The following is a 27,106-nucleotide window of genomic DNA, read 5'->3' on the forward strand; positions in this document are numbered from 1 at the left end:
TATATATAGTCAAAAATATATATATAGTCAAATATATACATATATATATACTCAAAAAATATATATAGTCAGAAATAAAGAATACAATAACTAAAATGAAGAATGCATTAGAAGGAATCAACAATATATTAAGTGAAGCAGAGGATCGAACCAGTGATTTAGAAGATAAGGTAGCAGAAAACAATCAGAACAGGAAAAAGAAAAAAGAATCTAAAAATATAAGGATAGTTTAAGGGCCTCTGAGACAACATCAATCGTACCAACGTTTGCATCATTGGGGTACTAGAAGGAGAAAAGAGAAAGCAAGGAAAACCTATTTGAAGGAGTAATGATGGAAAACTTCCCTGAAGGAAATAGACATACAAGCTCAGGAAGCGCAGAGAGTCCCAAACAAGATGAACCCAAATAGGCCCACACCAAGACACATCATAATTAAAATGCCAAAGGTTAAAGACAAAGAAAAAGTCTTAAAAGCAGCAACATAAAAGCAGTTAGTTACTGACAAGGGAGCTCCCATAATACTGTTAACTGATTTCTCAACAAAAACTTTGCAGTCCAGAAGGGATTGGCACAAAATATTCAAAGTGATGAAAAGCAAGGACCTACAACCAAGACTATTCTACCCAGCAAGCCTATCATTTAGAATCAAAGGACTTCTAAATGAGCTTCCCAGACCAAAATAATAATAATAATAATAATAATAATAATAATAACAATAATAATAATAATAATAATAATAATAACTAAAGTATTTCATCGCCACCAAACCAGTATTACAAGGAATGTTAGAGGGAATTTTTTAAGATAAAAAAAAAAGATAAACAATATGAATTATGAAATGGCAATAACTACATTTACTTTTTTTTAAAGAATTTATTGGGGAAGGGGAACAGGACTTTATTGGGGAACAGTGTGTACTTCCAGGACTTTTCCAAGTCAAGTTGTTGTCCTTTCAGTCTTAGTTGTGGAGGGCGCAGTTCAGCTCCAGGTCCAGTTGCTGTTGTTAGTTGCAGGGGGCACAGCCCACCATGGCTTGCAGGGTTAGAACTGGTAACCTTGTGATTGAGAGCCTGCACTCCAACCAACTGAGCCATCCGGGAGATCAGCGACAGCTCAGCTCAAGGTGCTGTGTTCAATCTTAGTTGTGGGGGGCAGAGCCCACCATCCTTTGCAGTAGTCAAGGAGTTGAACCGGCAACCTTGTTATTGAGAGCCCGTGCTCCAACCAACTGAGCCATCTGGCCACCCAGGAGCTGAGAGGCAGCTCATTGACTTCATTCTAGTTGCGGAGGGCACAGCTCGCTGGCCAATGTGGGAATCGAACCGGCAGCCCCATTGCCCAGAGCTTGCGCTGTAACCAACTGAGCCACCCTTCCGCCCTCAACAATTATTTTAAATATAAATGGACTGAATGCTCCAATCAGGGGATGGGGTGGTTGAGTGGATGAGAGAACAGGACCCTTACATGTGCTGCCTGCAGAAGACTCACTTCAGATTGAGGGAGGCACACAAGCTGAGAGTAAAGGGATGGGGAAAAGATGTTTCATGGAAATGGAGAGGAAAAAAGAAAGCTGGGGTAGCAGTGCTTATACCAAACAAAATAGACTTTAAAACAAGGGCTATAACAAAAGACAAAGAAGGACCCAGTAATCCTACTTCTGGGTATTTATCCAAAGAAACCCAAAACGCTACTTTGAGGGGACGTGTTCATCTATATGTACATTGCAACACTGTTTACAATGGCCAAGATGTGGAGGCAGCCTGGGTGTCCATCGATGGGTGAATGGATAAAGAGTAGGTGGTACATATGTACAGAATATTGCTCGGCTATGGAAGGGAATGTGTTCTTGCCATCTGTGGATGAATCTCAAGAGTATTGTGCTGAGTGCAGTATGTCAGACAGAGAAAGACAGATGCAATGTGATTTTGCTTATATGTGGAATCTAAAGAACAAAATAAACAAGCAGAACAAAAACAAGCTCATAGACACAGAGAACATTTTGGTGGTTGCCAGATGGGAGGGGGAGGGGTGAAAAAGGGGAAGGAATTAAGAAGTGTAAATTGGTTGTTACGAAGTAGTCATGGGAATGTAAAGTAAACCACAGGGAATATAATCAATGATGTGGCAATAACTATGTATAGTGCCAGGGGGGTACTAGACTAGTCAGGGGGATCACTGCTTATATTACATAAATGTCTAACCACTATGTTCTATACCTGAAATTAATATAAAATATTGAATGTCAACTGTAATTGAAAATTTTAAAAGGGGGGAAAAACGTGAAGGGAATGTGAAGTCCAAATTTCCAGGTATATAACAAATAAGTCACGGGGATGTAACGTACAGTATAGGGAATATAGTCAATAATATTGTGATAGCATAGTATGATGTCAAGATGGTTGCTGGACTTAGCATGGTGATCACTTCTTTAAGTATATAAGTGTTGAATAACTATTGCGTATACCTAAAACTAACATATATAAGTTAGCTATATTTTAATACAAATTTAAAAAGAAAATATATTTCCATATTTGATGTGAAGATAAATAACACAAGTGAATGAGAATCATCAAATGAGATGGGAATATCTGAGCTACGAGAAATGGACCAGAAATCAAACTGATAACAGAATGAGTGCAAACATTTGGCCAAACACCAAAGTCAAGTTTGGATTTGCAGGTTGGCAGATGTGAAGAAATATCTTGCCACAATGAGGAAATCAGGGAGAAGATGAGTCCCTGGGATACAGTAACAGTACAAAATGGGACAAGAAATGGCCACCCTCACTGGTAAGAGCCATGGAGTCCATCGTTCTGGGAATCCCTCCACCCCAAGCTGTTGGTGCTATACCCTCAAACCTCTCTGTCCTCTGTTTAAAGTCCGATGACATGCCCTTGTCACACAGACCTGGGGTCCAGCCCAGGCCCTGGCGCCTTCTTGCTGAGTAGCTTTTGCTGAGAGTCTGCCCCTCTCTAAGGCTCAGTTTTCTCCTCTGCAAAACGGGGGCGCTTGTAGCCCTCGTCTAAATGTAGCTGGCCATCCTCCCTCTCCAAGGCACTTGCTTCTCCAACTGCACCACTTCCTGGGTGCCTCCTGTGTGGTGAGGGGGATGGAGAGTCTAGGAGGCTTGGGGAGCCGTGGGGGACAGTGCATGAGGGGCTGAGTCTGCTTGTCTCCACCCAAAGTTTCCATTCCAGAGCAGTCTCTGCCCCAGGCCTCTTCCCGCTGTGGGTGAGGCAGAGTGGAGGTGGGGGTGGGGCAGTAGAAGCAAAGAGGTGGGCTGCTAGGCTGTAGCAGGGGTATCTGCTCAGCTCCCCACCTTCCCTCTCCCCTACCTTCTACAATCATCTTTCAGCATTCTCCCACAGCCCCGCCATACCTTTCCTATTCTAGATTCCTCTTTTTGAGTCTTGGGCTATGGGGTCTGGAAATGGGCCTGGGTGGAGGGTCCCACTTTGTTCTCTTCCTTGGTCTGAGGGTTGGGTGGGTCCTAGGACACCCCCACACTCCACCCCCCTTGTCTTGAAACCAGGTGGGAGAGTGGTAGTAGTTCTGGAAGACAGAAAAAGAGACAGATGCAAAGGAGAGAAACAGGACAGGAACACCTGGAAGGCAGAGTCAGACACTGGGACACAGAGACCCAGACACAGTGACAGAGAGACTAGGGCATTCCCAGAGACAGAATAAACGAGACAGAAGTTCCAGAGACTAAGAAAGCCAGAGACACAGGCACCATAGTATTGCACAGCTACGTCTTTCGGCAAATGGCTTCCTCTTTCTGAGCCTCAGTTTCCTTGTCTAACATGGGGGCGATCCATGCCCGTCCCTCACGGCGTGTGTGTGTGTGTGTGTGTGTGTGTGTGTGTGTGTGCATCAGTGAAGTCTCGCATATGCTCGGCAGACCCAGAGGCTTAGTAAATGGCAGCTGTTATTTTTTCTTCCTTCTTTCGCCCATATTTACTGAGCACTTACTGTGTGCCAGGCACCGCGGCTCCAGGCACCAGGGTACAGCACTGCACATCAGGCACAATCCTGCCCCTTAGAGCTCCCTTTTCCAGTATTGTTGTTGTCATGGTTACCGTTATATTACAGAAGCATAGACTGGAATTTCGGTGGAGACACAACCCTAGCCCCAAGCAGCAGTTCCTAACCTGGGATAGGAGTCAGAGTTCCAGCCCCCCATTTAGTCTCTCAGGCCTCAAGTTTTCCATGACAAAATGGGCATAAGAGTTTTTCTCTGTACCAGGCAGCAGGAAGATAAGCTGGATGGATGGTGGCTTGATGAGCCTTCTCTGTTGTTGTTGTTATTGTTGTTATTAAATTCTCTCTATCATTATTGACCCAAAGGAGAGAGGCAGGTCACCTGGGACCCCTCAGTGAATGCAGGAGGCTCTAGGGCCCTATGAAGAGGGTGCTGGGCCACCCTGGCCCCAGGGACAGGGTCTGTGCCAGGTGTGGGTGGTGGGTGTGTAAAGGGGTGGGGGGTGAGTCAGCAGGGCCTGCCACGCCTGCTTTGGCTTAAGGTCCCAGCAGCCATACCCACCACCACCATTGCCAGTCCCATCATCGCAGCCATGGCAGGAAGCTCTGTGAGTGTTTGGGGACCTGGGGCTTGGGAGGATCTTGGACCCAAGGTTGCTCCAGACTAGGAGAGGGGCTGGGGCCTGGCTGAGCTCACCTTTTCCAAAAGAGAAAGTGGGTGTTCTGGTGTGCTATGAAGTGTTTGGGCGCTGGTTTCTGGGTGGACCCAACCTATCCTATCACTTCCAACTTCTCCTGGTGCCTCCTCTTGGTTTCTCTCTCTTTGAATATTTTTCTCTGAATTCTTTGTGTTTCACTCTCCAACCCCTTCCCTGTCTCTGACTTTCTTTTCTTCTCTCTGTGCCCTTTCTTCTCTGTTTCTGCTGGTCAGCGTCCTGGTTGTTTTCTCCTGGGGTGGCCCTGGTTCACTCGCCCCCACACCCTGGCTTTTGCAGAATGTGCCCCACAAGACCTCGCTGCCCGAGGGCGTCAGAGTCGGCACCGTGATGAGAATTCGTGGTGTTGTCCCTGATAAAGCTGGCAGGTGAGACCTCAGTGTGATCCCATGCCCCCGAGGTAAGAGGGTGCTGGGAGCTCTCCAGGCTCATGTGAGCCCGACTTCTTACAGCTGAGATGTGAGGGCCCCAGGGTCACCTTTGCACACCAGGGGTCTTGGAATTCCCAGGCCATTTCCAAGCTTCTGGAACCTGAGGTCTTCACACCTTCGTCTCCTAACTGTGGAGCTGGGGTCCAGGACAATGTCAGGGTTCCTACCTATAGTCCTATGACTTCCAGATTTTGTCCCCAGGAACTTTGGAAATACGTCCTGTGATCTGGGGGTGTCCTGGGCACCTGGAAGGCCTAAGCAATCACTCCTATGACTTCCTGGGTCTGGGAACTTCAAAGTTCCTGGAAATAGGGTGCCTGTAAATCTTGGGATCCCCGGTATTGTTCTCAGCCTTCTGGGATTTGGGGATGCCCTGGGAATCCAGAGTGCCCTGGCCATCAGCACCAGACTCCTTGTCGAGTCCCAGGCTGTGGAAATGGGACCCAGGTCATAATATAGTGATCCTTGCTAGGTGGATTGTGTCCAGGCCTTCAATAACTGTTTGGCCACCCTATCGTTGGCTCCTTGGCCACCATCCACAACCCCTCTGTGGTGTGTGACATACTAGTTTCCTGTAATTTGGGAGTGTTCTGGCGTGGTGAGTCCCAATCCATTAGCTCTTGATCTTGCTCTGGTGGTTCATGGCTCTTGACCTCTATTGCATGCCACCCCTCCCCCATCTCCCTTTTACCAGGTTTCATGTAAACCTGCTGTGCAGTGACGAAAAGGATGCTGACGCCGCTCTGCATTTCAACCCCCGGCTGGACCAGTCCGTGGTGGTCTTCAACACCAAGGAACGGGGCACCTGGGGCAAGGAGGAGCGTGGCCATGGCTTTCCCTTCCAGCGTGGACAGCCCTTCGACGTGCTCCTCATCTCCACCAAGGAAGGCTTCAAGGTGAGTCTCTGCCACACGCGTGGGCGTTGGAGGCCAGCAAGGCCCTCGTGGAGGTGGGGAGCAAAGGCGTGGCCAAGGCCGGGCAGTTGTCCCCAGTCCCTCTCACTCCCGTGGCGCAACCCCACTGGTGTGAGAGGGCAAGTGTATGCAGGGCAGGGACAGAGCGAGTAAGAGCCAAGTGCCCAGAGGGTGGGGGTCCTAGCGGAGGCGTGGCCCCGACTTCCACCCAGGACCCTACTCCCTGTTCAGTGCCACCTGAGGTCAGGGCTCTGCGGCAGAGGCAAGGATGGACTGGGAGACAGGGCTCAGAAACAAGTGCGAGCGGGAGCGGTCTCTGCAGACCCTCCACCACCCAGCCGTTCGCCACTTTAAATCTGCGCGTCCGCGTCCGGAGTGAGGCAGTGGACGCCGTGTTCGTGGTAATAACACCTACCGCAAACACTTACAAAGCGCTCATGTACCAACAGTCAACTCATTGCATCCTCAGGACAAGGGGTTAGATGAACATTTGGCGGTTTTCCCACTGGGGACCTGGGGCCAGGCGGGTGATGTGGTCGCCCAGTCACACTGCGCGGGTCCGAGTCGGGAAGGAGCCCCGCAGTGGCCTCGGCCACTTTAAGCACCGACCCCTCGGCCCTGCAGGTGGTGGTCGAAGACTCGGAATTCCACAACTTCCACTACCGCATCCAGCCCGAGCACGTGCGCGTGATGGAGGTGGGCGGCGACCTGCAGCTGGAGTCTGTGAAGATCTTCTGAGCGGGCGCGGGGACAGAGTCCCGGGCCTGGATGGCAAATAAAGTCATAGCCCTGGGCACCTCCTCTGTGTCTCTGTCTCCTTCATGTAGACGAAGAAAGCAGTTCAGAGAAGGTTGGAAAGCAGTTCAGAGAGGGTTGGACGCTGACTCGGGTCACACAGCAATTCCGTGGCCGAGGGGGTGTCGGGGCCTCAATCAGCCAGGCAGCTCCTTGTCTGGACCGCTTGGGCTGGTCCTCCTGCAGCACTTTGCAAAGCACCAGGTGGTCATGATATTGGGTGATCTGGTGGAATTAGGGGGCTCAAGCCCTCCCGGAGTGTCCCTTCCGCGGATCTAACCGAGCTCTACTCCGACCATCTTCAAACGGGGCCGAGGCCCCACACGACTGGCCCCTTGAAGACCCTAACCTCGCGGAGCGGGGCCTGAGATCTCTCAGACCCACGTGCGTCCCTCTCGTTCCCACCTCTCCGGGCTCCCCTGATCTCTCTTTGCCTGGAGACGCTCGGGCGGGGCCGGGCTGGGGAATGGATCCGCGTGTCGCCCTGTCCCTCCCATCTGTCCCTGAGTCCGGACAGGCCCCAGCCCGTGTGCGCCCCGAGGCAGACGCGCACCGAGGAGGCAGGGCCCTGCAGGGGGATCGGGGACGCGAAGAGCCGGGCTGCTCTGTCCCCGCTGTGGTGTTGTGACCAAAGCCCACAATTCTTCCCCTCGGCTTCCCCGAGTGGTTCTGGAGAGGAAGGGGAGCGGGCGCTGTGGGACAGACGCCCAGTTTACCCCCGACCTCCAGGTGATGATTATCTGGTGTCAGGGGGCTTGCTCGTCGCCATCAAACGGCCGAGGTTGGGGGTGGGGGTAGCCAGGACCACGCGAGCACCCCGAGCCCCGCACCCTCCGCGAGGCACTCGGATCGGCGTGTGTCTGGGCTGTGGGATGGAGCCCGACCGGTGGCAGCGTGCTAGCCCCACACCCTGGCTTGGGTCCCGCGTCCCGGGAAAGTCCTGAGCCCCGCCCCGGCGGGATGTGACAGGGGCTGCAGGCCAGGAATCTGCGTACTTTGTGACATACCTTTTTCCTTCCCTGAGGGCGGCTGCCGACGTAGCCGTGCGGGTCCGGACTTAACAGGAAACGAACGTTGGGTGGTGAGAAGCTAGGCCCCGCGGGGAGCTGGGGCTGAGCCTTTTCAGGACCGGTGTTGCTGATCCTTGAGCTTCCCCACCCCATGCCTGGCCCTTGAGAGTACATCTTTGGGTGGGCTGTGGAACGAGGGTGCTAAGCCCAAAATAAAAAGCCATAAAACGAGGCAACAAACGTTTGAGATCACAGAATTATAACTGGGGGCATAGATCCAAGTAGAAACCCAAATGGTGTCCCGATTTCAGAGTGAAGACAAAGTGTTTTTATGAGAAAACGGAAGGGAAATAGTTACATGAATAGAAAAAAGGAATTTAGGTTGGTGCTAGCACGAGAAGTTAGTTAATCTTTAGCTATACATACGTGGCTGGTTAGTAATTCTAAAGAACGTCAGAGTTATCTGTTTTTATGGTCAAGAGATCTGTTTTCCTGTTAGCTTTGCAAACAGTTGTTTGGAAGACGTTGCTGATCTGGCCCAGTCCAAAGGTTATTTTGCCCGGTTCAAACATTCCAAAGGTTCTGGGAGTAAGACATGCAAGGCAGCTCCTCTGGAAGGGCTGCTCTGGCTCCATTTTAAAAACGCCCACTTGCATCAACTTTTCACAAGGGGTCACCGCTCCCAGTGGAAAAACCCAGGAAAGTCTGAATTCCCCTGGTCGTTGAATGACTTGGTTTGCACTTTTATTTGCCTTTGCCAAGTATATATATAAATTTTTGTAAGGATAACATGTACATATGGTACAAATTTCAGAAGTATGTAGTAAAAAGTAGAATTATTGGCACAGATGGTAAACGTGGTTGGGGGTCCTCAGATTAGCTGGTAGCTATCTAGGGTATTAATTTCTTTTCTTTTTCTTTCTTTCTTTTTCTTTTTTTAGTTAGAAATTAGAGATTTATTTTTTATTTTGAAAAAGACATAATAAACAAAATACAAAAATAAAACCAAAACAACCAGGCATATCAATATTTGTGACATGATACGTGACATTTTATATATATATATATATATATATATACACGTATATGTATATATACGTATATATATATGTGTGTGTGTGTGTGTGTGTGTGTGTATATATATATATATATATATGAAATCACATGAAGAAAAAAAAGCATAGGAAGGTATTTGAAACCAAGGCTAGACTTGGACAGATTTCTGATGAAATACAACTAAAAGTTTTGCTTAAGTGTTTAGGCAATGTTTAAGATATTATTACCACTCTTCTATATCCCATTTGCAAACGTCAGTAAAATCGGCTTCAAAACATGATCTCTGGTTGTTTTAGTAGGATATTTTTTGGCAATGATCCTGCTTTTTTATGAACAACTACTTTACTCATCCACTGTGTTGGGAGGTCTTCTTGGGTTAAGGAGTGTGAGAACAGAAGGATCAGTGAACCAGTCTTTATGAAGATAATTTTCATCAGCTAATATTCTGGTGATACAAAAAGAAACTTCCTTTTGTTGTTTTCAACACTTAGAGTATATTTTCTGCCAGTTCTTCTGTCTTAGTCACCAAAATATTCATCTTTGCTAAAGCTTTGCTCATTTTCTTTAGATTTAGAATGAGGGATATTTTTAATTGTTTCAAGATGGGTTTCTAATCTCTCAATGAAAGTCACTGCCAACTTCAGCAACTGTGCCATGTATCTGTGATTAAGCAGATTCAGTAGGCAGGTTTTCCTGGTACATAGGTTTCAATAGTCTTTGCCTAAGGGACCTCTTCTCTTTTAGCACTGCTTCCAAATGATTATTCCTACTTTGCAGAATATGATACTTCATCCAAAAAGGAAGCATGAACAGCATCAGCTGTATCTTTTTCTAGTTTTAGAAGTTCAATTTCCAGGTTTTTTTCATTGATTTCAGCTTGAATATTTGTGATGTGCTATAGTCTGGAGAAGTTCACAAAGCAAGAAGCTGATGTCTTAGATAATATTTAACATCTCGTGAGTGACCAACGCCGATGCTACGAAATGGCCTAGCAGTAGCCCAGCAGCGTTTGGCGCAGACGCCGGGTTCCACGGATTCACGGCCTCCGTGGCTGAGACACACCTCCCCGAGCGGCCTAGGTATTAATTTCTTGATTTACACCGTTGCCTCACAGTGGACATGAGGGAGAATGTTCTCGTTTGTAGAAAATAAACAAAAATATATTTGAAGATAATTAGGAAGCATGTTGGCAACCAATGGGTGTAGGCGAAAAATGTACTGTACTTACAACTTCCTGTCATATATATATGTGTATGTATATATATATACACACACACACACACACACACACACACATACATTTATACAAAAGAAAGTCCTCCTTTATGAGAGTAAACTATTACCCATGTCTTCATTTCTTATGTATCTTTCCAAAAATCTCAGTGCACTTCTAGGCACATATATATGTAGTTTTTTTTCCCTCGTTGCACAAACAGTGGCATCCCCCACCCGCTGACCTTGTTTATGTCACTTAGCTATAAATATGTGTCCAACTTCATTCACTTTGCTGGCTGCTCAGTGCTCCATCACAAGGAGGAACATAATGAATATCACTTGAGTCCTCTTGGATGTCTGGTGGTGTCACATCACCCACTAAAACCTAACTATACTGCAGTGAGCGTCCTTGGACCTAGGTCAGCCAGTAGCTTTTTACCTTTTTTTAATAATTTCCATTCAGATTATAAAATGCGTGCATACTTCATGCAAGATTTTTAATAAGAAAATTAAAATTACCCACCATTTCACCACTCTGAATCACTCTGACTACATTAGTGTGTTTCCTTCTAGTCTTTTTTCTATAATAATTTATACTATATTTTGGGGGAAATCGGGGTTCATATTATATGTATATATATGTATACATATATGTCTCTATAGCTAACATTTTCTGAGTCCCTGCTATATGTAGTCACTGCACTAGCCATTCTTTCTATCCTTAAAATGACCCTCTGAAGTAGCTACTGTTATTATTCCTATTTTGCAAATGAGACATCTGAAGCACAAGAAGGATAAGTGACCTGTTCAAGGTCACACATCACATAGATGGCGGAGCAGACACCAGAATCAGGTGAACTTATTTAGACCTCCCATAGCTTGAAGTCTAAACCCCTGGGAAACCGTGGTTTATTTTGTTTTGTTTAATATCAACTTTATTGAGGTGTAATGTAATACAATACAATCTACTCCTTCTAGGTGTAAGGGTCCATGAATTTTGACAAATCCATACGGTGTGTGCCCAGCACCACAGTCAAGGCACAGGACCTTTCCATCACCCCTGCCCAAGCACACCCTTGGCACCTGGCCGTGACTGATACGTCTGTCATCACAAAGTAGTTTGTCCTGCTCTAAAATTTCGTGTAAACGTAGGGTCCTTACAACCTTAACAACAAGGTTGAGGGTTCACTTTCTGCATGGGATGGTGGGCTGCAACCCCCTGCAAGTAAGATTGAAAAGGGCGACTGGACTTGGAGCTGAGCTGCGTCCTCCACAACTAGATTGAAGGACAACGACTTGGAGCTGATGGGCCCTGGAGAAACACACTGTTCCCCAATATTCCCCAATAAAATTAAAAATAAAAAGTATTCTAACTTCAAAATTGTTTTGACTACTCTAGGTCTTTTTAATTTTCAAATAAATTGTGATGAATAGTTATATGAAAATTTTGTTAATGTTTCTATGGAGAAAAAAACATTTTCTGTTTCTTTAGTCAGTTTAGATCACTTCTGACTTTCTAGGAATTTGTTCTCATCTAAGTTGTCTAATTTGTTGGTTTAAACTTGTTCATAATACTCCCTTGTAATTCTTATATTTTCTGCAGAGTCATTAGAGGTGCTCCCTCCTTCAATCTTGATTGTGGATGATAACAATTGTTGCGAGGAGTGAAAGCGTGGATACACGTAGGCCCTAAGGTCACTGTCTGGGTTGGGGGGTAGGTACCTCGATTCATTATGATGGAAGGATGGATAAATAGGTGCTTGGATGGCTGAATGGACCGTGCATGATTGAACCAGGAAGGAAGGAACCGTGAGGGAGGTGAATGGAGTCACAGACACTTATGAGACACCTTCAGCGAGTTTATTAGGGGCCTAGAAGGGAGTCTTATGGAATCTTGATTTCCGTGTTGCCGGGGGTTATGGTTCCAGGAATAGATCAGATCTGGACGTAGGACAAGGTGACATCACCCTGGATCTCCAGCATGTCCACCCTCTGGAAGGCCGAAAGGCGATGGGAGAAGTCGAAGAGGTGCTGGCCGTTGGCGTAAACCTTGAAGCGATCCATGCCACAGCGAATGGACAGCTGTAGGGACAGGGGCGGGCATGAGGCCAGGGCCCGCATGGAGGCTTTGGAGGAACGGGGGAAAGAGATCCAGACTCACCTCAAAGAACAGTCCACAACCAAAGGGGTTGTAGGAGAGCTTCCTCTCCTCGGACCCCCAGGAGCCATTCAGGTAGCTGTTCCGAACTACGGCATTTTCGTTCATGCGGGGGTTAATGTGCAGAGCCAGGTCCCCTGTGGATCCCACCTTGAAGTTGATGTCAAAGCTGGGGACAGAGAGGATGATGGGAGTCAACCAGGGTGATAGCACCTGGTTCCCCAAGGAAGGAAGGGGCTGGGGACTGGACTCCTGGGTCTGAGGAAGGAGGGGGACTGGGGATCCCCACCTCAGTCTCAGTTCTGTACCTCTTGCCTGTGGGGGGTACATAGCCCTTGATTATGACGGTTTTTCGGGCTGTAAGGCCACCTTGCAGTCTTCCCACAAATGGCACGGGCTGTGGGAAGAGAACATCGGGTCCCATCATGTCTCAGGTCACCAGAAGCAGGAACACATTTTCAGAGAGGGGCCCCTACACTTCTTGGGAAATGCCCCCAATCCCTGTCCCCTGCCCCACCCTGACACCAACCCCACCCTCTTCTCACTTCCCATTCCAAAGGCCCTCTGCCCAGTCTTTCCTACCCTTCCAGGGCTCCCTGTGGATTGGGCCTCCTAGCCACCATCAGTGCCCACTTCCCCACAAGTCGCCCACAACAGGACATTCAACTCCCGCAGGATGCCTACCGGGTTGAAGGTTGGGGGTCCCTCCATGGTCTGTGAAGGGAGGAAGAAGAAATATTATCCTATAATATTTGACAAATATTTGTGGCACATCTACCACATATAGGTGTGTCTCTAGGTGCTGGATTATTTCCACTGAAGATCAAGCCTCTAGGATGCCCCCAATTCTCACCACCCCTCCACCAGATAGCCACACAGTCTTCCCACTTACAGGCAGGTTACTCGGCGGCAGTTGGCAGGACCCTCCGGGACCCTATATGGATAGACAGAAGGCAGGAATGGTGAGGGGGACTAGGGTCCTTTGGTTGTCCGAGACCTCCTCAGTCGCCAAACCTCCACCTCAAGGGGAAATTCATCACCCAACAGCAGGTACTTACTGGGTATGCCGGGATAACCATGGGTGTCTATGGGCACAGAGAGAGAGGGACACAATGAGAGGCACCCCAAACTAAGGACTAGAGGGTGTCAAGGATGCCTGTCCCGGGGCAGGCAACCACCACCATCCAAAGGAATTCTGGGATCAAAGGGTGGCACCCAGATGGCTCATTAATGGAGAGGGACTCGCCATGTTCAGGGAGCTCCAGGGGGCAGTGAATCTCATTCCACCCTTTTGGACAAGGCTGATAAATTCTGTTCTTGTACCCTTCCCTATTCTGGCTTCCTGCTGTCCCAGGACCCTCATCAGCCCCTCTCTGTCCCCCTCAACTCAGAAGCTGCATGATAAAGTGTACACAATACCCTGTTCACCTCATCCCCAACCACCACGTGCCCCTCCTTCCACGTGCCCACCACTGGGGCAATGCCGAGTCCTTTGACCCAGCCAAGTTCCTGTCTCTCTCACTTGTCTGTCTCCGTCTCTTTCAGTCTGTGCGTGTCTCTCTCCTTCCATTTCTCAGTTTCTGTCTCTATGTCCCTGTTGCTCTCACTCACCCACACCTTCTCACAGGTGATTCCTCCTACCTGGAACACCTTCCCCTTCCCTTGTTTACTATTATTCACTCTCTCTTTCTCTCTGTTTCCTCCTCTTTCTAGTGAAGTCCTTTCGGCCTTGACTCCCATTTTGTGTCAGCTATTCTGAAGGCCCTTTAAAAATAGGTTTATTGTTGTTTTCCTTTTTAAAATGCATTGATGAAGCTTGATAGATAAATGAAGCACATAGGTCCTCGGCTGCCTTACGGATGACGCCATTCCCAACGTTTCCTCATCCAGTAGGGAGAGGAGCAGTCTGAGCACGGACCCCATGGCTCTGCCATCTACTGGCTTCGTAACCTTGGGCAAGTTACTTAAACTCTCTGTGCCTCAGTCCCCATATCTGTAAAATGGGTCTCATGCTCATCAGAGCACTTTCTCCTTGGAGGTGCTGGGGGGCTTACAGGTTGGGAGTGTGGAGCCTTCGGCTGAAAAACAAGCGTCTGGAGTTTGGGCTTCCCTGAGTAGTTCCAGTGCATGCGTTCTGGTGAACATTGTTCATTGCAGACCTGGGAGTGGGATTTCTAAGTGGTTGGCTGCATGTTTGTTCAGCTTTCACAGACGATGTCCAGTACTTTTCCAAGAAATGTTGAACGTGGGTCAGTCTACGGCCTCCCCAACTATTGGTACTGTGGGCCTTTCTCATTGTAGCTCTTCTGGTGGGTGTAGGGGTAACTTGTGTGATTTTCAGTGACTTTCCCAGGGGACTAATGATGTTAGGGAACGTCTCATGAACTTGTTTGCTATTTCTTGGTTTTTGTTCCTTCTTATCTTCATTTCCTGACTCAACTTACACACCTCCTCCTCCAGGAAGCCCATCCTTATGACGCCCCAAAGCTCCTGTATGTCTCCCATCCTGGCCCTGACCACTTGTGGCCAACAACATCTGGTGACACAGTAGACTGTCTCAATCACCTCTAGGTCCATGGCATCACCCAGCAAAAGGACTGGCACAGAGCAGGTGCTCAGGAAATTAACAAATGCAGGAATGAATGAAATAAAGAAGGAAGCAAATATGAAAGGGAGACCCCACACACCTGGTTTGGGGCAGGTCGGCCTCCGATGAAGTTGATTGATTGAAGCTCCAGGTCCCCCTCCACTTGCAGGTGGGTGACCATCTGCAGGGGGATCCGGTGCCCAAACTCATAGAACGGATTTCCATTTACCACCACCTGGAGGGCAGGGGAAGGTCAGATCAGCACCCATGACCTGGGAAAGGTAGAGACAGGAAGCAGGGTACAGGGATCTTTTAAACTTGGGTTCAAAATCTTGGGGGTGAGCTGGGACAGACTCAGAGTCAGGAACCTTTGAGTCCATAGGTCAGAGGTCAAACAGGGGTCAAAATCAGCTCACAGATTGGTGGATGGGAAAGAATAGAGAATTTAGGCTAGGGATGGAAATCAGGAGAGAAGAGAGTCTGAGTCCTGGTTTTGGCACGAAATTGCTGAGTTTGAAGTCTAGTTTTGACTTGTCTTGGCTGTGTGACCTCAAGTAAGTCACTTCACCTCTCTGAGCCCTTATTTCCTCATGTGTCAAATGAGGGCTCGCTCTGGGATTGTTGGGCAGATTAAAACCCAGCAAGGCACGTGAGAGGCACTAGGGAAATTCTGTGGAGAGCCTTGGCTTGTAATCGTATCTCTGCACTTTAAGTCATCATGGTTCTAGTTACAGCGCTAAGCAAAGGCCCAGAGCCAGCTCCACAGGACGGCGTGCTTCCTCCATGCTAAGTGCTTTACATGCTGATGTCAACATGGTGATTCTCTCAACAGCTCCATGAAGCAGGACAAGGGATTGCCCCTATTGTTCGAGAAAGCGGAGGCTCCAGGCGGTAGAGTGACCAACCCAAGGTCACACACTGGGGAGTGGCAAAGCCCAGACTCAAATCCTGATCTGTCCAACCTCAAACCATGATGTTAACCACCAGTGATGAGGTAAGAAATCTGGTGCCCACAGGAGGGCAAATAAAGTCCAGGTAGGTTGTCCAGCCCTGCAGTTCCCTTCTAGGAGACACCTCGCATGGGGGATGTATGGGGATGTAAGTAGATTATGTGGGATGTATGTGCCCAGGTTGTCCAGGACCGTGTCATATGGGGAGCAGGGACAAAGTGAACTCAGAGCAGGGATGCTGGGAGTCCTGCATAACCATCAGAAGGCACAGACCAGGTGTGACAGGGCAACACGGGGGCTCTGACACACAAATGATGAGTGAGACAAGCAGAAGGAACAGTGCAGCTCTGAGTACATGTGTCCTTAAAAACGCAAAGGCACAGAAACAGATCTAGGCTAAGAGAATCCAGGATAAAGGTCACCCCTGGGGACAGGGAGACTGGGAGGGACATGAGGAGGCTTCCAGGGTTGGAGGAGTTCTGTTTCAGAACCTCGGGGCCGGTTACACAGATGTGTTTGTTCTCTTTGTGAAAAAATGTGAGCTGTGTACATATGCACGTTTCTGTACCTGGGTCACACTTCAGTAATACACACAAAAATACTTGCACAATAGTAATCAGTCACGATGTGTGGGTTTCATTTTGATCCTGATTCAAACAAGCTGCAGAAAACAGCAAACAAGGCATTTATGAAACGACTGAACACTGACTGGATATGTGACGACACTAAGGAAGGACTGTCAGTATTTTAGGTGTGAGAACGGTATTGTGACTGTGTTTATAAAAACTAAATGAAATTGTATCATCTCTGTGATTTGCTTTTACATAATATGAGGGAAAGTGTGAGTTAAGGATGAAAGCAGAGAGACCTCCAGTTGACAACTATTGCCGCTGGCCAAAGAGCTGAAGGGTTCACTGTACCCTATGCTTCGTTTTGTGTGTGTGTTTCGAGTTCTCTGTAATAGCAAAACTATACATTTCACAAGAACCCAAAGGAACAAGGTGATACACATTAAACCTGTCAGAAGCCACTCCGCAGTGGAAGAATGGGGATGAGAAAAAGAGATAAAAGATAAAATTTGTAATAGGCAGGAAAGAAGAAAAAGAAAAAAGCGAGGCAGGAGGGGAGTAAGGAGGGGAAGAGAGGAAAAACAGAGAGGGGGGAGGGAGGAAGGGGAAGGGAGAGGGAGGAGGGAGGGAGGAGGCGAGGCCCCGCCCCCAGCTCCGACCTTGTAGTGCTCCGCCAGGACCATGAACACCAGCTCGAAGGGGGAGCCCTTGCTGAAAGGCATGCTCCTTTTCTTCTCCTCCTTGCCCCACTCGCCGCCCTGTTGCGAGTTGAAGACCACCTTGTCCAAGCCATCAAAGCGGGGATTGAAGTGGAAGGCGATGTCCGCTGCGGAGTTCTGTCCCACCTTGAAGTTCACAGAGAACCTGGCGGGAATCCAAGGGCTGTTACCGTGGCCCCACTTGCAAGCCCAGGGAAGTCGGCTGTGTCCCACCCTGTTCCAAGATCTCTGACAAGGAGACCTTGGCTCTGTTGACCCAAGACTGAAGGGGGAGGTCTTGCCCCTGAATTCCAGCAGGCAGATAACCAATACCACCCCTTCACTCAATCCCTTTCCTTGCTAGACCCCGCCCTATCTCCTCCAACTTCCAACAGGACTGCCCCCGGCACTTCTGCATTTCACCCTTGGTCACCATGGGCCAGGCACTGTGCTAAGATGTAGGGTTCCTACATCTATCAGTTCCGGTTTCCCTGCTCCCTCCCTCGTCATTCCCCACAGACACCCTGTGAACAGCCAAGTCGGAGCACCTCCCCTTATGCCAGCACCCCCAAAGTTATTCCATGAGGCAGGCACACACCTGTCTCAGGGCCTTTGTACTGGCTGTTCTTTCAGCCTGGATTGCCCTTTCCTCAGATACACCCCAGGCTTCCTCTCTCAACCTCCTTCAGTTCTTTGCTGGAATGTTCCCTTCCCAGGGAAACCTTCCAGGGCCACCCAGTTTAAAGGGAGAATGACACGCCCCTCCCACTCACATCCACTACCCATCTCCATTTCCTCCTTATTTATCTCCATAGCACTTATCACTGTTTGATATACTTCATTTATTTATTTTTTATCTTTCTCCTCTACTAGGATGTCATCTCCATGAGGGCAGTGACCTTTGTACTGTTGACTGCTCTGTCCCCAGTGCCCAGGCAGAAAGTGGGCACTCAATAAGCAAAGAAACAATAAACAAAGAAGCAATAATCCTGTGAGGTCAGTTCAATTAGTATCATCATTTTAAGGCCATAAAAAAAAGCTAGGACTTCTTTTAGTGCTTACACTCCAGTTCTGCATCTTTTACACACTGAATCCTTAAAACAACCCCATTTTACAGATGGGAAACTAAAGCACAGAGTGGTACAGTAGCTTTACCAATCACATGGCTGGTAAGTGACAGAGCTGGCCCAGCTCTGGGCCTGTGATCTTCATTCATGCTATCACACCCATCATTGCCAATGTAATGGCCCAGGTCTGGGGCCACCTTTCCCTAGCCCTTCCCAGTCCCCAAAGCTCCCCTCCTGATCTGATCACCAAGCCCTGGACTCCCCAGACCAGGGCTGGTCTTTGGCCATTGGCTGTGGTGGCATAAGCCCCTCCCCAACCAGGGTGGAGGAAGGGAAGAGGCCAGAAGCCCCCTGTTTATAGGCCCTGGCCCAGCCGAGCCTGGCCTGGGGGAGGGTCTTACCTCTGCATGTGCTCGCTGGCTACTCCTTGGATGTAAATGGACATTCCGACGCTGAGCCCGCCAGGGATGGGCTTGTTGTAGGGCAGCGTCTGTAGAAAGGGCCAAGTGAAGAGCCTCGAAGGCCATCCCCCTACTGCAGCCTTAACCCCCTCATCCAGAAGCCCGCCTCCCCCACTCCCTTAAGCGAGGGAGAGGGAACTCAGAGGTGAGGGATTGGCGTGAAGATGAAGAGGGCTGTGAGTTAGATATGGACACGAATAGCCTGAGGGACATGGTGGGAGAAAATCAAGCCTCAGGGTCAGTATTGGATAAATCAGATCCAGGGGTCAGTTGGACACCTCTGAGGTTCAGGGTGAGAGTAAATTGGCGTGTGGGGGTCAGAGTGGAGCTAAGCCGTGGCCTGAGTTAAAGCCTGGGTGGGTATCTCACCGGGTTGTAGGTGGGCTGGTAGCCGGGTGCTGGAACATAGGCCATCTTGAGAGGCTGGGCTGGTGACTGGTCCTGTGAGAAGAGCTGAAGGAGTGGGGAATGATGACAGATGGCAGGTGGTGGCTTGCTCTTATACCTGAGGATAAGGGAGTGGCCGGCAGGTCAGGGTCCACAGGGATCCTCTTTCTGGGCATCCCAGGCTCATGTCTGCTGCTAAGGCAGCTTCTGGTCTCCCTTCTCTCACCAGCCTGAGTGGTAACCAGCCAGAACCCAGATCGTCTGGGCCAGGCCTGGGGGACTCAGGTCAGGGACCCCTCCTCTAGGTCCTTCTGCAAAGAGGAAGTGCTAGTGAACTTCGGCTCTGCCAGCGCCTTATCAGGATCCATAAAACCCTGCCCAAACCTTTGTTAGCAGAGGAAGGGTGAGGCTGCGGGGTTGGGCGGCAGGGCAGAGCTGCAGGAGTAGCCCAGGACAGGTGGACAATGGAAGCAAGTGAAAGCAGGGACGGACGGGGTGCTTGACACTTCAGGAACTGTGAAAGGACCAACATTGTGTGCCAACTACATGCCTTTACCATGACTTTCTATTGTGTACATAGTATTTAGATCACTGACTTCTGCAGCAAGAGGTTCTGGGTTCAAATGCTGCCTTTGCCACTTCCCGGCATCAGTGCCTTAACCTCAATTTGCCCATTTGCCCATCTATGAAATGGGCATATTAAAAAATCAACCTCATAGGGTCCTCAAAATGAATCACTAAGTTAATATATTCTCAGAACAGGACTTGGCGTATAGAAGGCACTGAATTAATGCTTGGTCTCTTGTACTCATTCCAAACATATATCTAGGATGGTGGAATTATATGTGGATGAGAAAACCCAAAGCTTAAAGATCTGAGGCAGTTGGCCAGAGACTGGATAGCAATGGAACCCTAGCCAGACTCGAGCACCAGATCCCACTATGCAGTGCGTGGGGACCAGGCAGGGTGAACACCACCCTCAAGCCTGGAGCAGGCAGGGAACCATCTGTAGCCCTTCAGCCCAGACGGAGCCATGTGACTTTTGCTTACTCCATCCCTGCCGTACTATTTGCCATGGCCTGCCCACTGCCAGCTCTGAATGGTCATCACTTGTGTGGCTCCCATTCCCATTGGTCAAAGCTCTCTCCCCAACCTTTAGCACAATTTCGGTCCTTGGAGCCTCCCAGGCATTTTAGCCCCTTTCCACCTCTCTTCTCTCTCCAATAAGGACACCAGATTCTTGACACTGCTTTATTGTTCATGGGGCAAACATAAGACCTGGGCACGAGGAAATCAGTGTTATAAAGTTATGAACTGGGAGACTAGATGAGAAGGCCGCGAGGTGACGGTCTTCACTACTCGTCTCCGTAGATGAGGAAGCACAGGCACAAGGTGGGACAAGGCCAGACCCTAGGCCAGAGCCTGGGACGTGGGGGCTCTCAGAGCTTGGAGAAGGTGACACTCTTCAGTTCCTTCTTCTCCATTGTGGCCTGGACGGACTTAACGATGTCCTGGGTTTGCAGCATGCCCATGTTCCAAGAAGCCTGGATAAGAGGACAGGGGGTAATGGAAAGAAAAGGGAAAGAGTGGAGTTGGACCAACGAAAAACAGGGGACATGGGCACCAGAGGACAAGGCCTGCAGAAGCCTCTGAGCCCTGATTGGCCACTCTGGGATCAGAGAAAGGCTGTGATTGGCTGGATGGAGAGCCTTACCATATAGTTCAGGCCGTCAGCCACTGAATGGTCGCGGGAGTAGAGCAGGTTGACTTTGGTGCCCTGAATCGCCACAGGGCTCTTGGTGGAAATCTCGGCTGCCAGGGTGAAGGCCGCGTCAAGCATTGCCTCCTTGTCTGGGAACATCCGGCTGGGAACGAAGGGATGAAGGGCATCAGGCATTGGGGAGGTGGATCTAAGAAGGGCTCTCTCCCACAGAAGTGACCACGCACAGTGGAAAGACGGAGACACTACCCTTCTGAAATGGACCAATCAGTGCAGGCCACGAGATTCCAAAATAAGAACTGACCACTCAGAGAGAGGAAGCTACTTGGAATCCAGGAGTGAGGACCCACAGGGATGCAGAGAGCCCCATCCAGGCCTGGCTGCCCCTGAGCAAAGCCCCGCCGTGGCCCTACCTGACCAGCCCACTGCCCAGAGCCTCGTCAGCCATCATCTTGCGAGCAGTGAAGGCCAGCTCGTTGACCAGGCTGCAGGAAGACAGGACATATCAGGGCACAGCAGTAATCACGGCTCAGGAGACGCCCCGTGGTCACCCCCCTCAGACTCCCCCACCCACCTCTGGTTTCCGATGACTCTGGGCAGACGCTGCAGTGTTCCCACATCAGCTGCCAAACCTACGTCCACCTCCTGGGCGGGGGGAGGAATCGCATCAGTACTTGTTTTCGGCCCAGTATAGCCCCCATGCAACCTCAATGCCAGTGAAATTCTCTACTTACTGCAGAGGTCCCATTCCACCTCACTTCAGACACCTCCTCCAATACTCCATTCCATTCCCATCCACATACTTTCATCCATGGAGGTTCCTTCAGTCCAGAATAGAGCCCACCTTCCAATTCCTCTGCCCTCCCAGTTCTTTGGGGTCAGCCATGTCTATCTCCAGAGGGAAGTCCTCTTTAACCGTGCTCACCTCACCCCCTTACCCCAACCATGGGCTCCATCCTGCCCTCCCCAGCACTAAGGGCGGGCACCCCAGCCTCACCCTTGCCCCATACCTTACTCATGCCTGAGCTCACCTGGACTGAATGACCGGCCCTTGACTTCCATGGCCAAGCCTTACTTTCAAGGGTTAGTTCTGATTAACTCTTCCATGAAGACCTCCAGGCTTACTCTAGACCCTTCCCCCACCCCATCCCCTTAGCTTGCACTGTCCCTGCTGTGCCCATTATTGTCCAGCTCTAAGTAGACCTGAGGAAGCAGAAACTTGGAAGGATGGCTCACCTTCACCTGGAAGAAAGCATCCTGGGCACAGTACCGGATGTCACAGGCAGTGATGAGGTCCACGCCTGGGAGGTAGAGGCCAGGGATACTAAAACAACCACAAGGACCAACTCCTCCTCCCAGGTAGTGAGGTTGCACCTTGGGACAAAGTCTAACCAGCAACAGATCTGAGGCTGGAGGCCATTGGCTGAGGCAGAAGGGCAGCAGCCAATAGGCACCCAGCCAGAGAGAGTACCTGGATAGGTGGTGAACACAGACTCACCTCCGCCAATGCAGCCCCCGTGGATGGCGGCGATTACGGGCTTAGGGCACTGGAAGGTTACAGGAGGGGCAGGGTCAGGGCTGGCCCAGGAGAGGTGGGCAGGAGGGATGCCTTGCCAGCCCCCCAGAGTCACCTTCTCGATGACGGTGAATGTCTCTTGGTATCTGGCAATGAGGCCACGGAGGTGCCAGCTGATGCGGGCCACATCATCTCCTGGGGGTTGAAGGAGGTCTGAAGCCATGTCCATGAGGTCAATACCTGGTGGGGAGGGATGAGAAGGCTCACTCACATAGCTTCCCAGGCCCTACCCGTTGCCCCGGCTGGACGTCAGAACCCAGGCTCAGCCAAGTCCAACCCCCAAACCACCACAGTGGAGAGAGCAACTCACAGAGAACTTAGCGAGGGATTGCATACTGGACATAAAATAAATAAAAGCTAACATTTATTGAGTCATTACTTTGTCCCCACAACAACTCTATGAGGTAGGTCCTATCACTATCTCCATTTGGGGGGGGGTATACTGAGGCACGGAGAGAGTTTAAGTTATTTGCCCAAGGTCACATTGTCTTGTGAGTAGTGGAATGCGGCTTTCAAACCCAGAACCATGCAGCAGGCTCCAGAGGTCAGGCTTTTCAGGCAATGTTTCCTGATACGGGAAGATGGGAGATGGAGCAATTTGGGGGGCTCCAACTGCAAGACGATCCCAAATTTGACCTTTCCTCCACTAATCAGTCTCCAGGACCCCTACTCTGGCTACCATCGTGTCCCCTGGTCTCCCTGCTTCCACCCCTGCCCTGACAGTCTGCTCTCCACACGCAGCCAGAGGAAACTTGTGGACACCTCAGGGCCCTCTCTTCTTCCTTCCCATCCCACTTAGAATAAAATGCAAGGTCTTTGTCAACACCTTACCAGCCCTGCACAAGCATCATTTCCAACCTATTCCTTTGGGCACACAGGCCTCCAACAGTAGTTACAACAACACAACACATTGCTTTCCCAGGGCCTTTGTGCATCCCGCTCCCCCGGCCTAGAACAGTCCTTCCCCCTGTGATGGTCATAAGACTGATTAACACTGTGCAGACCACAACTCCTAGGTCACCTCCTCAGAAAGGCCTGCTCTGGCTACCCTGGCTCAATGGCAGCGCCCATCACTCTCCATCTCCTTTCTCTGCCTATCTGCTCCCCGCCCTCCTGTTGTCACACAATCATCTCCTTCAGTGCCTGTCTCCCTTTCTAGGGTGTGAGCTCCAGGAGCACAGGAATTTGTCTTTATCCACCACTGAATTCCCAGTGACCAAACTGGGCCTAGTACCCAGTACGTGCTCAGTAAGTGAACAATATAGACAACAATTCCTGCCCTCACGAAGCTGCCCTTCTATAGGAGAAACAAACAAATCAGAAAATACATTTTGTCAGACGGCGATAAAAGAAAACCAAAGGAGGGAAGTACAGTGGAGTGTGTGTGTGTGTGTGTGTGAGTGTGTACGCAGTTATGTAGTGATGGTTGTTGCAGTTATTCAATTGGGTGGTCAGGGACCCTCTCACTGCAAAAGTGACATTTGAATTTGAGTAAAGATCTGAAGGAAGAGAGACAGGGAGCTATAGGGACATGTGGGACAAAAGAGTTCCAAATGTCAGGAACAGCCAGTGCAAAGGCCCAGTGGTAGGAATGCCCCTGGTCTGTGTGAGGACCATCAAGGAGGCCAGGGTAGCTGGAGTGGAGTGAGCAAGGGGGAAAATGGGAAGAGTAAAGGTCAGAGAGGTGACAGGGGCCAGCTGTGCGGGGCTTCCTGGGCCAAGGGGCTGACTTTGGCTTTTACTCTGAGTGAGACAGAGCTATGGGACAGTTCTGAACAGAGCCATCCTTCCCTTTCTTCCTCCTGGGCTTAATCATTCTCATCCTGTTTCCTGTCTTCTAATAATGCCAGTTAACAAACCTGAAAAATCATTCTCATATACGGCCATACCCCTGACTCTAAGGCTTCCTTGCCTCCACAGCTGGTTTAAATAAGTGAGACCAGAAGAGTGTGAGCTCAGGGTAGAGCGGAATTTGTGCAAGTTAAATATGGTTAAGACGGGACCCCCTGGTTGTGACCTTGCCCGGGTCACTTCATTTTCTGGGCCTTGGATTTCTTCTCTGTAAAATGAGGGTAAAACCCTCCCAAAATTTGACGGGATTGCAAGGCTTCAAGGAGACACAGCCCAGAGGCCCTTTGCATAGCATATGGCATCACAAGTTACTATTATTATATACTCCATTTCAGTGGAGGCCAGAACCACCTGGGTCAGTTCAAGGGCGTCAGCTGCCTTCCACACCATGTCCCAGAAGCCTGCATGACTCAACAGGAGCCAAGATTACTCCCAGAACAAGCCCATCTTGGCACCTTGTGATCCCGCCCTACCTGAACCTGCAGACATTGGCTTTTGCAACCCCTTGAAATAAAGGACCTCAGACCAGGGTACAAGGTGTCCCCCTTGTAGTAGTAGTTCACAGTAAGAACTACTCAGTGCAGAGAAGTCCCCCATCTTGTTCCCCTGTGAACTTTGAAATGTTGCAGGTATCATTCATAATCATAATGAAGTTATTTGTAATCATAAATAGTAACAGCTACATTGTTAAAAGTTTTATATTTATTAACACTTTATACATATTCACTCATTCAATCCTCACAGCAACCTGACATAGGTACTGATATTATCTCCACTCTCGTCAGATGAGGAAACCGCAGCACGGAGAGGTGAAGGGATATGCACAGGAGGCATAAGTGGGAGGTGCGTGGCTGCTGGGGCCGAAGCCCATATCGCTTGCTGACCCATGAACCATGCACGCAGCTCAGCAAAAGATATAAAAACTAAAACAGGACACTCAACACTCTTTGGAGTTACGTAATAGCATCCAGAGTTTCCACATCTTCTTCCAGTTCCCAAAATCCAGGCTACAGTCCAAACTTACTCCAAATACAAAGAAATAGGAATATGAAACCCTTTTTTTCCAAAAGAAAATAAACAGAGATTGACCTCTTGGCAACCCAGATGATGGAATTAGGAGACAAAGATTTTAAAGCAGCCATCATAAATACACGCAATGGCACAAAGAAAGATATGCATGATAAATAAAAAGATATGAATCTTCAGCAGAGAAATGGAAAACACAAAGAAGAACCAAATGGAAATTTGATAACTCTAATCTAAAACATCAGAAATTTTAAAAATCACTGGATGGGCTTAAGTGCAGAACAGAGATGACAAAGAAGTCAGTGAATGTGGTCAGTGGAAATTATCCAGTCTGAGGAACAGACCTGTGGGACTCTCAGAAGGTCTAACGGACGTGTAACTGGAAATCAGTTCATGCGTGTTGGATAGTTGCATGAAAGCATGTTATTATTATAACACACTTTACTGACACCCACAAAAGAACAGGCTCTGAGAGGTTAAGGGCCTTGGTCAGGCCACAGATCCAGGATGGAAACCCTGACTTCAGAGCCCATGGTCCTGTCATGTTCTGTTGGACTATGTTCTGTATTTGAATGTTTTAAATTGTCTAAAATGATAAAAGGGGCTTAAGTTAGAAGCTGCTGAAAACCCTAATTAAGAAACATTGCTCTATTCCCAGGAACAGGGGAGACTGGAGGGGATGGGTGTGGAGAGCACCTGGTACCTGCAGTGAACATTTTTCCTGCGCCAGATATCACCACAGCCCGACAGTCAGGATCTTGCGCTATCTTGTTGAAGCACTCCACCATCTCTCTATGGAAAAGCAAGGAGTGAAGAGCTGTGTCTGGGGTGGAAACCCCCTGCCCTCATGTCCAACTGTCCCCCACAACCCACCCCTGCCCAATCCCTCAGCCCCTGTCTCCTCCTGCAGGCAGGCCTCCAGGATCTACAGGCCGGACCTCCAGAAAGCCTTGTTCATGGCATTCCTCTTCTCCGGCCGGTTTAGCTGTACGTGCAGAACGTGTCTCTGGGCAGCTGTCACCCGAAGGGACTCATAGTTGTGGTCTGGGGCTTCACTGGGGGCTGCTTTAGAGGCCTCATTTTGTGCAGAGGAGCCCATGGGGCGAAGACAAAGGTTGAGACCCAGGTGGGTGGGGGCTGTTAGTCCTGGGGAGGTAAAGGAAAAAAGTTTTGATGACCCCAGATTGGGGACCCAGCTCCTTCAAGAGCAGAGGGCACACATGTCAGTGACACTAGACTGGGGAACACAGGACCCTTAGAGACCTCGGTTTAGGGAGACACAGAGTTTAAGATTAGGGTATGCACTGTACCAGTGACCTCAATTTAAGGACCACTTCAGACCCGTGATCATGCGACTGAGTCAAGATTGGGGACAGTGAGCCGCCAGCGACAGGACTGTAAGACACAGGCCTATAGAACTGGGGAGTCCTTTGCATGGAACACACGAACTCCTGGGTTTAAAGATATCGGACCCAGCGTGACCCCGGACATGCCTCCTCGTCCTATGATCTCTATGACAGCACAACGGACCCCCAAAGGTCAAGAGGTGACTCACGCCACGTTAGCAGGTCGCGGAGTCTGTGAGAAACCGCCATCGCCGCCGCCATTGCTACTGAATTGCTGGAGAAACCCGACAGGAAGCCAAGGGGGCGGGCACAAAAGACCGCCATGTTGAGCGAGGGCATCATGCCGCTGCCGATTGCGGTGACCCTCCTCTTGCCGCCATCTTTACTGAGGGCGACCGGAAGTAGCCTTCTTGGTTCGTGGGCTGAGTTACTTAACAGCTTAGAAACGGACCAGTTGGCCCAGTACGTAGAAATCTGGCCTAGGAAAGTAATTCACGTTGCTGCCGGCCATTCCTGTATAAAGTTCATCACAGCGCTGTTTTATAATGCTATTAAAATTGGGGACAGCTGGAATGTCCAAGGACATAATAGC

At 49.4% G+C, this 27,106-nt stretch overlaps 4 protein-coding genes and 1 pseudogene across 5 annotated transcripts; 1 reads left to right on the forward strand and 4 right to left on the reverse strand.

Annotated features, from left to right (window-relative positions):
- Positions 1-4,484: 4,484 nt before the first annotated feature.
- On the forward strand, positions 4,485-6,842 carry LGALS7B (galectin 7B). Its single transcript, XM_033127072.1, has 4 exons — positions 4,485-4,589; positions 4,977-5,065; positions 5,823-6,024; positions 6,667-6,842. Exons 1-4 carry the CDS (start codon positions 4,575-4,577, stop codon positions 6,778-6,780), a joined length of 420 nt encoding a protein of 139 aa, XP_032982963.1. The 5' UTR covers positions 4,485-4,574; the 3' UTR covers positions 6,781-6,842.
- Positions 6,843-6,913: 71 nt separating this feature from the next.
- LOC117034308 (uncharacterized) lies at positions 6,914-8,405 on the reverse strand. The gene is made up of 2 exons (XM_033127071.1): positions 7,845-8,405; positions 6,914-7,506 (listed from the first exon to the last, which is right to left on the reverse strand). Exons 1-2 carry the CDS (start codon positions 8,019-8,021, stop codon positions 7,081-7,083), a joined length of 603 nt encoding a protein of 200 aa, XP_032982962.1. The 5' UTR covers positions 8,022-8,405; the 3' UTR covers positions 6,914-7,080.
- An 840-nt stretch (positions 8,406-9,245) lies between these two features.
- LOC117035352 (HAUS augmin-like complex subunit 2) lies at positions 9,246-10,250 on the reverse strand (annotated as a pseudogene).
- Positions 10,251-11,959: 1,709 nt separating this feature from the next.
- On the reverse strand, positions 11,960-19,220 carry LGALS4 (galectin 4). 2 transcript variants are annotated; one of them, XM_033127073.1, is made up of 10 exons: positions 18,978-19,220; positions 18,549-18,637; positions 17,042-17,246; positions 14,964-15,098; positions 13,335-13,361; positions 13,169-13,210; positions 12,961-12,990; positions 12,585-12,673; positions 12,280-12,445; positions 11,960-12,200 (listed from the first exon to the last, which is right to left on the reverse strand). In XM_033127073.1, exons 1-10 carry the CDS (start codon positions 19,020-19,022, stop codon positions 12,054-12,056), a joined length of 975 nt encoding a protein of 324 aa, XP_032982964.1. In that variant the 5' UTR covers positions 19,023-19,220; the 3' UTR covers positions 11,960-12,053. The 2 variants fall into 2 exon arrangements, with proteins under 2 accessions (XP_032982964.1, XP_032982965.1); XM_033127074.1 differs by lacking the exon at positions 13,335-13,361 and having other exon boundaries at positions 18,978-19,209.
- A 1,012-nt stretch (positions 19,221-20,232) lies between these two features.
- Positions 20,233-26,880, reverse strand: ECH1 (enoyl-CoA hydratase 1). The gene is made up of 10 exons (XM_033129454.1): positions 26,724-26,880; positions 26,107-26,314; positions 25,872-25,960; positions 22,347-22,471; positions 22,214-22,262; positions 21,952-22,016; positions 21,290-21,360; positions 21,129-21,200; positions 20,710-20,860; positions 20,233-20,539 (listed from the first exon to the last, which is right to left on the reverse strand). Exons 1-10 carry the CDS (start codon positions 26,854-26,856, stop codon positions 20,435-20,437), a joined length of 1,068 nt encoding a protein of 355 aa, XP_032985345.1. The 5' UTR covers positions 26,857-26,880; the 3' UTR covers positions 20,233-20,434.
- Positions 26,881-27,106: the final 226 nt, after the last annotated feature.

The sequence above is a fragment of the Rhinolophus ferrumequinum genome, chromosome 15 (genome assembly GCF_004115265.2).
Source record: "Rhinolophus ferrumequinum isolate MPI-CBG mRhiFer1 chromosome 15, mRhiFer1_v1.p, whole genome shotgun sequence".
Taxonomy (NCBI): domain Eukaryota; kingdom Metazoa; phylum Chordata; class Mammalia; order Chiroptera; family Rhinolophidae; genus Rhinolophus; species Rhinolophus ferrumequinum.